The sequence below is a fragment of the Phocoena phocoena genome, chromosome 12 (assembly GCF_963924675.1).
Source record: "Phocoena phocoena chromosome 12, mPhoPho1.1, whole genome shotgun sequence".
Taxonomy (NCBI): domain Eukaryota; kingdom Metazoa; phylum Chordata; class Mammalia; order Artiodactyla; family Phocoenidae; genus Phocoena; species Phocoena phocoena.
In genome coordinates this window covers 61,553,326-61,568,509 of record NC_089230.1, presented here as the reverse complement: position 1 = coordinate 61,568,509, position 15,184 = coordinate 61,553,326, and the positions used below count along the sequence as shown (strand labels likewise).

General features: G+C 35.9%; 1 protein-coding gene across 1 annotated transcript in view; it reads left to right on the top strand.

The window, feature by feature from the left end:
• MANEA (mannosidase endo-alpha) overlaps positions 1-13,327 on the top strand; it is a 64,096-nt gene extending 50,769 nt beyond the window's left edge. Inside the window, exons 3-4 of the mRNA XM_065888729.1 lie at positions 11,634-11,710; positions 12,540-13,327. Of these exons, the coding sequence (XP_065744801.1) occupies positions 11,634-11,710; positions 12,540-13,197 (735 nt within the window). The 3' untranslated portion in view covers positions 13,198-13,327. The remainder of the gene's footprint in view (positions 1-11,633; positions 11,711-12,539) is intronic.
• Positions 13,328-15,184: the final 1,857 nt, after the last annotated feature.

Sequence of the window (15,184 nt, the reverse complement as noted above, 5' to 3'; positions counted from 1 at the left end):
CCTCTTGTTTGCCAGATGTGATGGGGTCACTCCACCAGGTTCTTTTTGGAGGAGATTGTTCCATATTTAGCTGTAGATTTGGTGTGTCTATGGGCGGAGGTACGTTCAGGATCTTCCTACATCACCCTCATCACCAGAACCATTTATTTTTCCTACTAGAACAGAGATATATTTACGTCAATAAAATTATAAAGTAAAACTACAAAGAAACAAAAATATTTGACAATTGCTGAGACATAATTTTGTAAAGAAAGTTAACAGTAATCATCTTAAGTACAGTGAATTATAAAGATCTGTTGATATGGAGGAAAATAACCAGAAGAAACACAAAAATAATTGTCACAGCACATGGAACATTTCCATAAAAAGTTAGCTTCTACTTGGTCATTTAATTTTTCATCCCTGTTTAAATTTACATTCTGAAATTTATGTTCCACTGCAGTTTCTACCTGCATGTAATATCTTTTCCACCCCTTCACTTTGAGTCTGTGTGCATCCTTAAAGCTTAATGGGATCTCTTAAGAACACCATACAGTTTGGTCTTGTTTCTTTATCCATCCAGTCACTATGTGCCTTTTCATTGGTGAATTCAATCCATTTACATTCAGAGCAATTATTAATATGTAATCTTATCAACTGCAGTCTGGTTTTGTATTTCCATTATTTCTTTTTCTCTCTGTCTGCCTACATGTGTAAATTGGTTATTTTTCATGGTGGTATGCTCTTCTCCCCCCTCTTTTGTGCGTCTGCTCTAGATTTGTGCTTCGTGGTTATCAAGGGGGGGTTCCATAAAACATCTCTTAGATAAAACAGTCCATTTTAGGTTTATAGAAACTTTTTTTTTTTTTAACATCTTTATTGGGGTATAATTGCTTTACAATGGTGTGTTAGTTTCTGATTTATAACAAAGTGAATCAGCTATACATATACATGTGCTCCCATGTGTCTTCCCTCTTGCGTCTCCCTCCCTCCCACTCTCCCCCTCCCACCCCTCCAGGCTGTCCCAAAGCCCCGAGCTTATATCCCTGTGCCTTGCGGCTGCTTCCCACTAGCTATCTACCTTACTACGTTTGTTAGTGTGTATATGTCCATGACTCTCTCTCGCCCTGTCAAAACTCACCCTTCCCCCTCCCCATATCCTCAAGTCCGTTCTCCAGTAGGTCTACGCCTCTATTCCTGTCTTATCCCTAGGTTCTTCATGACATTTTTTCCCCTTAAATTCCATATATATGTGTTAGCATACGGTATTTGTCTTTGTCTTTCTGACTTACTTCACTCTGTATGACAGACTCTAGGTCTATCCATCTCATTACAAATAGCTCAATTTCATTTCTTTTTAAGGCTGAGTAATATTCCATTGTGTATATGTGCCACATCTTCTTTATCCATTCGTCCGATGATGGGCGCTTAGGTTCTTTCCATCTCCGGGCTATTGTAAATAGAGCTGCAACGAACATTTTGGTACATGACTCTTTTTGAATTTTGGTTTTCTCAGGGTATATGCCCAGTAGTGGGATTGCTGGGTCATATGGTAATTCTATTTGTAGTTTTTTAAGGAACCTCCATACTGTTCTCCATAGTGGCTGAACCAATTCACATTCCCACCAGCAGTGCAAGAGTGTCCCCTTTTCTCCACACCCTCTCCAGCATTTATTGTTTCTAGATTTTTTGATGATGGCCATTCTGACTGGTGTGAGATGATATCTCATTGTAGTTTTGATTTGCATTTCTCTAATGATTAATGATGTTGAGCATTCTTTCATGTGTTTGTTGGCATTCTGTATATCTTCTTTGGAGAAATGTCTGTTTAGGTCTTCTGCCCATTTTTGGATGGGGTTGTTTGTTTTTTTGTTATTGAGCTGCATGAGCTGCTTGTAAATTTTGGAGATTAATCCTTTGTCAGTTGCTTCATTTGCAAATGTTTTCTCCCATTCTGAGGGTTGTCTTTTGGTCTTGGTTATGGTTTCCTTTGCTGTGCAAAAGCTTTGAAGTTTCATTAGGTCCCATTTGTTTATTTTTGTTTTTATTTCCATTACTCTAGGAGGTGGGTCAGAAAGGATCTTGCTGTGATTTATGTCATAGAGTGTTCTTCCTATGTTTTCCTCTAAGAGTTTGATAGTTTCTGGCCTTACATTTAGGTCTTTAATCCATTTTGAGCTTATTTTTGTGTATGGTGTTAGGGAGTGATCTAATCTCATACTTTTACATGTACCTGTCCAGTTTTCCCAGCACCATTTATTGAAGAGGCTGTCCTTTCTCCACTGTACATTCCTGCCTCCTTTATCAAAGATAAGGTGTCCATATGTGCGTGGGTTTATCTCTGGGCTTTCTATCCTGTTCCACTGATCTATCTTTCTGTTTTTGTGCCAGTACCATACTGTCTTGATTACTGTTGCTTTGTAGTATAGTCTGAAGTCAGGGAGCCTGATTCCTCCAGCTCCTTTTTTCGTTCTCAAGATTGCTTTGGCTATTCGGGATCCTTTGTGTTTCCATACAAATTGCGAAATTTTTTGTTCTAGTTCTGTGAAAAATGCCAGTGGTAGTTTGATAGGGATTGCATTGAATCTGTAGATTGCTTTGGGTAGTAGAGTCATTTTCACAATGTTGATTCTTCCCATCCAAGAACAGGGTATATCTCTCCATCTATTTGTATCATCTTTAATTTCTTTCATCAGTGTCTTATAATTTTCTGCATACAGGTCTTTTGACTCCTTAGGTAGGTTTATTCCTAGATATTTTATTCTTTTTGTTGCAATGGTAAATGGGAGTGTTTTCTTGATTTCACTTTCAGATTTTTCATCATTAGTATATAGGAATGCCAGAGATTTCTGTGCATTAATTTTGTATCCTGCTACTTTACCAAATTCATTGATTAGCTCTAGTAGTTTTCTGGTAGCATCTTTAGGATTCTCTATGTATAGTATCATGTCATCTGCAAACAGTGACAGCTTTACTTCTTCTTTTCCGATTTGGATTCCTTTTATTTCCTTTTCTTCTCTGATTGCTGTGGCTAAAACTTCCAAAACTATGTTGAATAAGAGTGGTGAGAGTGGGCAACCTTGTCTTGTTCCTGATCTTAGTGGAAATGCTTTCAGTTTTTCACCATTGAGGATGATGTTTGCTGTGGGCTTGTCATATATGGCCTTTATTATGTTGAGGAAAGTTCCCTCTATGCCTACTTTCTGGAGGGTTTTTATCATAAATGGGTGTTGAATTTTGTCAAAAGCTTTCTCTGCATCTATTGAGATGATCATATGGTTTTTCTCCTTCAATTTGTTAATATGGTTTATCACATTGATAGATTTGCGTATATTGAAGAATCCTTGCATTCCTGGAATAAACCCCACTTGATCATGGTGTATGATCCTTTTAATGTGCTGTTGGATTCTGTTTGCTAGTATTTTGTTGAGGATTTTTGCATCTATGTTCATCAGTGATATTGGCCTGTAGTTTTCTTTCTTTGTGACATCCTTGTCTGGTTTTGGTATCAAGGTGATGGTGACCTCGGTAGAAGGAATTTGGGAGTGTTCCTCCCTCTGCTATATTTTGGAAGAGTTTGAGAAGGATAGCTGTTAGCTCTTCTCTAAACGTTTGATAGAATTCACCTGTGAAGCCATCTGGTCCTGGGCTTTTGTTTGTTGGAAGATTTTTAATCACAGTTTCAATTTCAGTGCTTGTGATTGGTCTGTTCATATTTTCTATTTCTTCCTGATTCAGTCTTGGCAGGTTGTGCATTTCTAAGAATTTGTCCATTTCTTCCAGATTGTCCATTTTATTGGCATAGAGTTGCTTGTAGTAATCTCTCATGATTTTTTTTATTTCTGCAGTGTCAGTTGTTATTTCTCCTTTCTTCTAATTCTATTGATTTGAGTCTTCTCCCTTTTTTTCTTGATGAGTCTGGCTAGTGGTTTATCTATTTTGTTTATCTTCTCAAAGAACCAGCTTTTAGTTTTATTGATCTTTGCTATCGTCTCCTTCATTTCTTTTTCATTTATTTCTGATCTGATTTTTATGATTTCTTTCCTTCTGCTAGCTTTGGGGCTTTTTTGTTCTTCTTTCTCTAATTGCTTGAGGTGCAAGGTTAGGTTGTTTATTCGAGATGTTTCCTGCTTCTTAAGGTGGGCTTGTATTGCTATAAACTTCCCCCTTAGAACTGCTTTTGCTGCATCCCATAGGTTTTGGGTCGTTGTGTCTCCATTGTCATTTGTTTCTAGGTATTTTTTTATTTCCTCTTTGATTTCTTCAGTGATCACTTCATTATTAAGTAGTGTATTGTTTAGCCTCCATGTGTTTGTATATTTTACAGATCTTTTCCTGTAATTGATATCTAGTCTCATGGCGTTGTGGTCAGAAAAGATACTTGATACAATTTCAATTTTCTTAAATTTACCAAGGCTTGATTTGTGACCCAAGATATGATCTATCCTGGAGAATGTTCCATGAGCACTTGAGAAAAATGTGTATTCTGTTGTTTTTGGATGGAGTGTCCTATAAATATCTGTTGTTTTTGGATGGAGTGTCCTATAAATATCAATTAAGTCCATCTTGTTTAATGTATCATTTAAAGCTTGTGTTTCCTTATTTATTTTCATTTTGGATGATCTGTCCATGGGTGAAAGTGGGGTGTTAAAGTCCCCTACTATGAATGTGTTACTGTCAATTTCCCCTTTTATGGCTGTTAGTATTTGCCTTATGTATTGAGGTGCTCCTATGTTGGGTGCATAAATATTTACAATTGTTATATCTTCTTCTTGGATCGATCCCTTGATCATTATGTAGTGTCCTTCTTTGTCCCTTTTAATAGTCCTTACTTTAAAGTCTATTTTGTCTGATATGAGAATTGCTACTCCACCTTTCTTTTGGTTTCCATTTGCATGGAATATCTTTTTCCATCCCCTTACTTTCAGTCTGTATGTGTCTCTAGGTCTGAGGTGGGTCTCTTGTAGACAGCATATATAAGGGTCTTGTTTTTGTATCCATTCAGCCAATCTGTGTCTTTTGGTGGGAGCATTTAGTCCATTTACATTTAAGGTAATTATCGATATGTATATTCCTATTCCCATTTTCTATATTGTTTTGGGTTCATTATTATAGGTCGTTTCCTTCTTTTGCATTTCTTATCTAGAGAAGTTCCTTTAGCATTTGTTGTAAAGCTGGTTTGGTGGTGCTGAACTCTCTCAGCTTTTGCTTGTCTGTAAAGGTTTTAATTTCTCCATCAAATCTGAATGAGATCCTTGCTGGGTAGAGTAGTCTTGGTTGCAGGTTTTTCTCCTTCATCACTTTCAGTATGTCCTGCCACTCCCTTCTGGCTTGTAGGGTTTCTGCTGAGAGATCAGCTGTTAACCTTATGGGGATTCCCTTGTGTGTTATTTGTTGTTTTTCCCTTGCTGCTTTTAATATGCTTTCTTTGTATTTAATTTTTGATAGTTTGATTAATATGTGTCTTGGCGTATTTCTCCTTGTATTTATCCTGTATGGGACTCTCTGTGCTTCCTGGACTTGATTAACTATTTCCTTTCCCATATTAGGGAAGTTTTCAACTATAATCTCTTCAAATATTTTCTCAGTCCCTTTCTTTTTTTCTTCTTCTTCTGGAACCCCTATAATTCGAATGTTGGTGCGTTTAATGTTGTCCTAGAACTCTCTGAGACTGTCCTCAGTTCTTTTCATTCTTTTTTCTTTATTCTGCTCTGCAGTAGTTATTTCCACTACTTTATCTTCCAGGTCACTTATCCGTTCTTCTGCCTCAGTTATTCTGCTATTGATCCTATCTAGAGTACTTTTAATTTCATTTATTGCGTTGTTCATCGTTGCTTGTTTCATCTTTAGTTCTTGTAGGTCCTTGTTAACTGTTTCTTGCATTTTGTCCATTCTACTTCCAAGATTTCGGATCATCCTTACTATCATTATTCTGAATTCTTTTTCAGGTAGATTGCCTATTTCCTCTTCATTTGTTAGGTCTGGTGGGTTTTTATCTTGCTCCTTCATCTGCTGTGTGTTTTTCTGTCTTCTCATTTTGCTTATCTTACTGTGTTTGGGGTCTCCTTTTTGCAGGCTGCAGGTTCGTAGTTCCCGTTGTTTTTGATGTCTGTCTCCAGTGGCTAAGGTTGTTTCAGTGGGTTGTGTAGGCTTCCTGGTGGAGGGGACTAGTGCCTGTGTTGTGCTGGATGAGGCTGGATCTTGTCTCTCTAGTGGGCAGGTTCACGTCTGGTGGTGTGTTTTGGGGTGTCTGTGGCCTTATTATGATTTTAGGCAGCCTCTCTGCTAATGGGTGGGGTTGTTTTCCTGTTTTGCTAGTTGTTTGGCATAGGTTGTCCAGCACTGTGGCTTGCTGGTCGTTGAGTGAAGCTGGGTGCTGGTGTTAAGATGGAGGTCTCTGGGAGATTTCCACCGTTTAATATTATGTGGAGCTGGGAGGTCTCTTGTTGACCAGTGTCCTGAAGTTGGCTCTCCTACCTCAGAGGCAGAGCCCTGCCTCCTTGGCTGGAGCACCAAGAGCCTTTCATCCACATGGCTGCTGGTCTTGGAGAGTCTCCTTTTTCTTTTCCTTGGTGCTTAGTCTAGTCTCACTTGCTCAAAGGGTGCGGCGTGCAGAAGCCTCACACCAGGCTCTTCAGACCAGAATTCCTCATGTGAAACGGCCGTGGTAACACCTAAGCTGAGGCACGAAGGGTGTGCAGAAGCCACTCACAAGACGGCAATTCAAGATGGTCTATACTTTCTTTAGTATGCTGTAAACAGTTCCATTTAGATGCTTCGTGTGAGAACCTTCGGCCCAGGCGCCGGAAGTCCTAGAAACTTATCTTTAACCCCTCAGGTATCCATTATTTTGCTCCTCCCTTTTGCATATTGATGCCTCAGTTTACCTCTTTTTTATATTTATTAACTTATAGTAGGTATAGTTATTTTTCCTACTTTCATTTAACCTTTATACTGTAGTTGAGTAGTTAACACACCATCCTCCTACAGAATTATAGTTTTCTAAGTCTGGCTGTATGTTTCTCATCTTTACCAGAGTATTTTGTAATTTTGTATGTTTTCATTTCAGCTTGAAGAACTCCTTTCATCATTTCTTGCAAGGCAGATCTAATAGTGGTGAACTCCCTCAGATTTTGTTTGTCTGGGAGAGGCTTTACTTCTTCATATCTAAAGGATAACTTTGCTAGATAAAGTAGTCTTGGCTGGCCACTTTTATCTTTCAACTCTTCAAATATGTCATTCCACTGTCCTCTGGCCTATTGAATTTCTACAGAGAAATCTGCTGATAGCCTATTGGCAGTCCTTTGTAAGTTCTCTTCTTTTTTTTCCCTCGCCTGCCTTTAATATCTTGGAGAATGTCTTTTTGCATTGAGATACTAGGATGATCTACTAGCTTTGTGGACTTGTATGTCCAAGTCTTTCCTCAGATTTTGGAAGTTCTCAGCTATTATTCTTTAAGTTAACTTCCTGCCCCTGCCTTCTCTGTTTGGAATTCCGATTATCCTGACATTTGTGAGGATATATGGATATCCATAGATCATGTAGGCTTTCTTTGCTCTTTTTCTAAGTTCCCTCTTCTCTTTTGTGTTATTTCAAATCTTCTATCCTCCAAGTCAGTTTTTCTATCTTCATATGCTCTGCCTTGCTACATATTCTCTGCATTGCATGCTATCCAGCACCAGAATTTTTGTTTGGTTCTTTTTTAAAATTTCTTTCTCTTTTAAAGGGTCATTTTGTTCACATATTTTATTCCTGATTTTATTGAATTGTCTTTCTGAGTTTTCTTGTAACCTGTTGAGTTTTTTATAACATCTATTTTCAACTCTTTATCAGATAGGTTGCAATATTCTGTGGCTTTGAGTTTGCTAGAAATAGATAATTTTTATGTGATGCCATGTTTCCTTGATGTTTCATAATCCCTTTAGATTTGCATTGTGGTTTTTGCATATGAAGTAGTAGATACCTTCTTAACTCTTTTCTTGTTGCCTTCAGCAGATGGTATGTTATATTCTGTAGTGTTGATATTATCCGGGTTTTTACTGTTTTTGTGAATTTATACCTGCTCCAGTCTTCTTGTTCCCTCTTTTGGGTGAGTTTTTAAACATTTATGCCATCTCTGTTTCTTACAGTTCACCAGGCTGGCTACTGGAAACCTCTCGTTTTCCAAAAGGTTGCTATAGCTCAAGTTCATGGTTTCTGAGCATGCTCTCAGTCTGCTGGAGCTTTCTCTTGCAGTGGCACTTGGGACGCACACAAGGAGCAAACGTAGAGTGGGGGGAAAGTGTGGGTTTACCACTGGGTACATTGGGGGCACCTGCAGATCCAGTAGGGTGATCCCATTGGCTCCTAGGTGGACTTCTGCTAAGAACAATCCCTTTCCCACCAACTGAAGTTCTAATTTGCATCTTTCCTAATATCCTCCCTACCCCTGGTTCTAAAGCTCCCATCTTAGTACTCCAGTTGCTGGTGGAGAAATGATTTTTCCAGCCACTTCCAGTCTAGCTGGGCACTCACTCACTGCTTTCCTTTTCCCCTTTCAGTGTGTCTTTGGGCAGAGGCATGGTGCCAGGAAAGCTTCTCTACTGCCTTCTGTTGCAACCAAACTAGCTTTTTTTTTTTTGTCTCCAGTTATGTGCTGAAGTTTCCCGTTGGGAGGTCTAGACTTCCGCAAGTTCTCTGTCTTGTATGTGAGTGCCTGCCTGGGTCTTTACTGACACAGTTTTTTGCCTGGCAAGAACAAAAGGGGTCTAGGCAGTTTGGCTGGCTCCTCTGGTTCCCCACCTCGAGCAGACGTTTTTCTCTTACCATCTTTGTGGTGAGTGAGACAACTCCTGTGTTCCTTGGAATAAGACACTAGGTCCCAGAACACCACAAAGGCACTTTTGCTCATGTATGAATGTCCAATTTGTTGATTTAAAAAGGAATAAATAGTAGGAACATTTTATGTCATCATATTGCTAATATCACTCTCCAGGATCATCAGATTTTCACTTTAGGAAGTACACTTTGGGTGCATGGTCAAAATTAGAAGCATGAAATGAGGGAACACTTATAGGACTCTTACTTCCCCATCTAAAGATAATGCAAACATTTGATTTTGTATATAGCATTCTATCATTTTTAAAGTCATTATAGTATATTGGTCTAATAGATTTTTCCAAATGGAACAGTGCAATGGTGATACATCACATTATTTATTCACTAAGCCTACAAGGTAATATTATTGCAATTAATATTTTCCCTCATATTTCTAACTTATTAAGTATTGTATAAAATGGTGGCTTTTTGAATTACTATAAATGTATTGATCTGCACTTTACAGAAAAGAAGGAAGCCATGTAGAGTTTGCAACTTCAAAAGCAAATTCATTATAATATAGGATATTTGCTTAAATTTGGTGTCCTTTATGTATAAATTGGAAACTTACTTAGGAAATGTTACAGCTAAAGGGAGATTACCCAAGGTTACATTATATAAGAGTATGAAAATACCTATACCCTTGCCACTTTTCTTTCACTTGAAGTTAAAAAGCACATACATACCAGAGCTACTGCAAAATCTAACTGCCCTAGCCATACTTACAATATACTGCACAAACGAAACTGACCTTACTTTACTTTGTTACTAATAAAAACTTTCTTTGTATAATATTACTGAAATCTTATTAAAAGTAGAGAATTATAGTTTCACTAAATGCTGTCTGACTTTATAATTATGTGAAAACTAGTAGCACTGATGAATATATTTCACTTTAATTAGGTGGTTGAAAACAAAGGCATTTTATATTGCAGTAGCATAGAAGTCTCTAATTCCATACATGCTTCATAGAAACTGAACTCTTATTGACAATATTTTAGTTTATTATATTGCCAAAAAGTAATGGTTAATGGTAAGTCAGTAAAATTAGTAATAAAAGTGAAAATTCTCATAGTTGTTTTTGCAGATCTTAAGTAGACAGTACACATGATATTTCCCTTAATCTACTCCACTAGTTATAAATGACATACAAAATGGTTTTGGTAGCCATAATTAGTTTTTCTTGATTTATATATAACCTTTTTTGGTTACTGCTTTCTGCTATCATAGTAGAAATATATAAACCACATCAATAGCAAGCATTCTGAAAACTATTGTCCATTATAGTACTCGTTTTTTATTTTTTAAAGTAATTTTATTATAAATTATTTGAATAAGAGTACATATGAAATCTGTCATTTTTGCACAGCAAAGGAAACCATAAACAAAACGAAAAGACAGGACTTCCCTGGTGGCACAGTGGTTAGGAATCCACCTGCCAATGCAGGGGACACGGGTTCAAACCCTGGTCCAGGAAGATCCCACATGATGCAGAGCAACTAAGCCTGTGCACCACAACTACTGAGTCTGTGCTGTAGAGCCTGCAAGCCACAACTACTGAAGCCCGTGCTCCACAACAAGAGAAGCCACCACAATGAGAAGCCTGTGCACTGCAACGAAGAGTAGCCCCTGCTTGCCGCAACTAGAGAAAGCCCGCACACAGCAACAAAGACCCAATGCAGCCATAAATAAATAACTATAAAAAAAATAAAGACAACCTAAAGAATGGGAGAACATATTTGCAAACAATGCAACCGACAAGTGCTTAATTTCCAAAATACACAGACAGCTCATACAACTCAACAAAAAAAACAACCCAATCCAAAAATGGGCAGAAGACCTAAATAGACATTTCTCCAAACAAGAAATACAGATAGCCAGTAGGCACATGAAAAGATGCTCAGCATCGCTAATTATTAGAGAAATGCACATCAAAACTACAATGAGGTACCACTTGACACCTGTCATTAGAAAGGCTACAAATAACAAATGCTGGAGAGGGTGTGGAGAAAAGGGAACCCTCCTACACTGTTGGTGGGAATGTAAGTTGGTGCAGCCACTTGGAGGTTCCTCAGAAAACTAAAAATAGAATTACCATATGATCCAGCAGTCCCATTCCTGGGCATATATCCAAACAAAACTATAATTCAAAAAGATACATGCACCCCAATATTCATAGCAGCATTATTCACAATAGTCAAGACATGGAAGCAACCTAAATGTCTATCAACAGACGAATGGATAAAGATGTGGTACATTTATACAATGGAATACTACTCAGCCTTTAAAAAAAAGAATGAAATAATGCCAGTTACAGCAACACGGATGCAACTAGAGATTATCATACTAAATGAAGTCAGAGAAAGACAAATATCATATGATATCACTTACATGTGGAATCTAAAATACGACACAAATGAACCTATCTATGAAACAGGATCACGGACATAGAGTACAGACTGGTAGTTGCCAGGGGAGGGGGTTGGTAGATGTAAGCTTTTATATACAGAATGGATAAACAACAAAGTATTACAAACAACAAAGTATTACTGTATATCACAGGGAAGTATATTCAAAATCTTATGATAAACCATAATGGAAAAGAATATGAATATAAAAAAAGAATGTGTATATATGTATAACGGAATCACTTCACTGTACAGCAGTAATTAACACATTGTAAATCAACTATACTTTAATAAACGCATTCATCTTAAATTAAGGTTATTAAAAATATGGAATATGATTTCCTTTTTATTTTTACATCATAATTTTTTCTCTAATATTTTTTGTTCTAGGTCACTTTTCACATTGAACCATATAAGAATCGAGATGATAAAAACATGTACCAAAATATCAGATACATTATAGACAAGTGAGTTTCTTCTGTCCTATAATTACTGTTATATGATCCAATGATAATTACTGTTATAAGTATGTTTATATTTGAGAGATTTGAATGACTTACAGTATGACATATTAAAATTAGTTTAAACTAATTTTGTAATGAATACTGCAATCATTTTAAAGAACATTTCTGAATTTCCTTATAATTCACTTTCTGTATGAATAGTTACAGGTTCCTGTTTTTACTGTTTTATGTGTATATTAGACTATGATTTCTGTCATCTGACATTTAAATTAGTATTCTGCAAATCTTATGAATATAGAGTTGTCTTTTTAAAAGCAAGTTCAGAGTATGAAATGTGAATTGCTTTTGCAATTTTGAATTGCCATTAGATATGGCAGATCCACATCTAATATTTTCATTTAGTATGATTACAAGGAAAGAATTTATTAATACAGTTTCATTTTGTTTAAGGGTTTACTAATAATAGTCTGTGACAGCTGCCATATTCTTACAAAAAACATGTCAGCAACAGTGGGACATTTATCACTTATACAAAAAAAAACAAACAGTATTTTCATGTAGAAAATGGGCTTTTTATTGTGTTAGTCATCATTTCTAAACCTCAGTGTAATTTCTTGTTTGTTAATGTCTTAATGTATCCAGTATCTCATTTTTCAATGTGTAAAATTAAAAATGCATTTTTAATGTTTACACTTATATCGCTAATTCCCCAAAGGTGAACAGTGTGCTTAAACTGCACTGATTACCTTCATTTTCAATACATAAACAGTTATTGTCTATTGCAACTGAGTTATGAATATTCATTTTGCTTTCATATATGTTTGTATTCTAGATATGGAAATCATCCTGCCTTTTACAGGTACAAGACTAAGAATGGCAGTGCTCTTCCACTGTTTTATGTCTATGATTCCTATATCACAACAGCTGAAAAATGGGCCAATCTGTTAACCAGCTCAGGGTCTCAGAGCATTCGCAACTCTCCTTATGATGCATTGTTTATTGCACTTCTAGTAGAAAAAAAACATAGATATGAAATTCTTCGAGGTGGTTTTGATGGAATTTATACGTATTTTGCCACAAATGGCTTTACTTATGGCTCATCCTATGAGAACTGGGCTAAGCTAAAATTTTTTTGTGATCAGTTCGACCTAATGTTCATCCCAAGTGTGGGCCCAGGATACATAGATACCAGCATCCGTCCGTGGAACAGTCAAAACACTCGCAACCGAGTCAATGGGAAATATTATGAGGATGCTCTGAGTGCTGCACTCCAAGCCCACCCCAGTATAATTTCCATCACCTCTTTTAATGAGTGGCATGAAGGAACTCAGATTGAAAAAGCTGTTCCCAAAAGAATCAGTAATACCGTGTACCTGGATTACCGGCCTCATAAACCAAGTCTTTATCTAGATCTAACTCGTAAGTGGTCTGAAAAATACAGTAAGGAAAGAGCAACTTATGCATTCGATCACCAGCTACCTGTTTCTTAATGCATTGATTAAAGTTTAATAATTATAGATATCACCTAATTTCAATACATTCCTTTTGAGTTATGGAAAGAAAACTATCCAAGTCAGTATGTACTATTATCTCTAATAAAAATAATTTGTACATTTTTAAAGGTAGTAATATTATCATTGCCACCTTTCACAATGGCGATGTTGCACTGAGAGAAGTTGTGCAAATAACATTCCTTGTGGCATAATTTGGTGAATTTCTGACTGGAATTGAAATCCTGCTTTATAGCTATTTTTGTTTCACAATAGGTAATTGCTTGTGTTATATAGAGTAGTTAGCACACAATTAAATCCTACTTGTATTCTGGGCCCAAAGAAAAAGGACTGTGTATATATTTGATATGTCTATTGAAGAACAAAGACCTAAAAGATAATGTACATGGTTCCTTTTTCATTTTTTTAATGATCCAGTCAACTTCATCATATTAGCATTCAGACTCTGGATAACTCTCCAATAACAATTCTTCAGAAAAATATCATATACCTTAAGCCTTACTGTGAACCATATTTTGTTAGGAAGGTCTGCTTTCTATAGTACAATATGTATCATCATTTGCAGATTTTTGGTTTCCTAGAGCTTGCTAGGTGTTTTGCATGTCTAATGTTTCTACATTATAATGCTGAATTTCAGGCTTTAGAAGGAAAATCCTTTCATAAAGGTTAAGGATTGCTTCTCAGTTATTAAAAAAAAATAGCTGCTTTACAATTATGAAAATACAGTGCCTCAAATGTTATTTTAGGGTACCTTGTCAATCTTTAACTTATTCATATTTTTCAATTTAATGTTAATCAGAGACCAACTGTTAGATAAGAAAAAGTTGATACTATGATTGGATTGCCTTCTTTTAAGATTTTAAACTGTTTTTACTAAAACTAATAGAGAAAATTTACTTACCATTTCAGATTTTAAGGATATGGAAATGAAAGTTCATTACTAAGTTGACTTATTAGGTATAACACTTAATGGTGGAAATATTTAAGACTTTATTGTCTATAATATAACATCCCCATCTAAAAACATTATACTTTTATGTTACCTAACAGGTTAAAGAGTTGTGATCAATTGTCATAGTGTGACAAATTAATCATCTGTAAAAATGAATCTCTTTACTTTAAAAACTACAGAATAAAATACACTCTTATTATAGTTAATATTTGTAACTAGAACTATAGTAAAAAAATCTAATATATATGCTATTACATGAATTTTTTTTAGATATTTAATTTATTAAATGTAAGCAATAGGGAAATACTAAACAATACATATAAATATTCTGAATATATGGACATTCATTCAGAAACAAATTAGCAGTGGAATTTATCATAAAATAACTCAGTAGACAATGAAATTTAATTTTAAGCAGTGCTTTTGAAGTTAAGAAGCATGATTAATGTTAAACTTATTTATAACTGAGAATTTGCCATTTCTCAGAATGTTCAGACCATGGGAAACCAGTATAATAGTAATTAGTAATTCACCTTGTAGAGGAAATTACAAGAATAAATCACTATAATGTTACAACTAAGTATCTTCATGAGGAACACTCATACAGATATAACCTGTGGATTTTTTTTTCTTACATCCAGTTAGCCACTATATGTTATCTTAGGGATACACTCTAAATATGGTATACTTAATAATATTTATAACATACCATATTTTATTAAAGTTTAGTTAGAGAGATGTCTAACACACAGGAATTTTTGTCATTGCTTATGTTGTATGGCTGAACCCATAATGACAATTTTATGAAATAGTTCTGAGATTAAGAGAAAGTGTATAAAAACAAGGTCAGCAAATCCTCAACACGGACACCACCATTTCTCTCCTGCTCCCATTGCAGACATATAGATAGATCATCTAGGACTGCAGAATTTCCCTCTGAGCTTTGTTCTAATGCACTACCCCAACCAGCCACTGACAGTTGGTTTCAAAGTAAGATAAAATAGATTCTGTCTT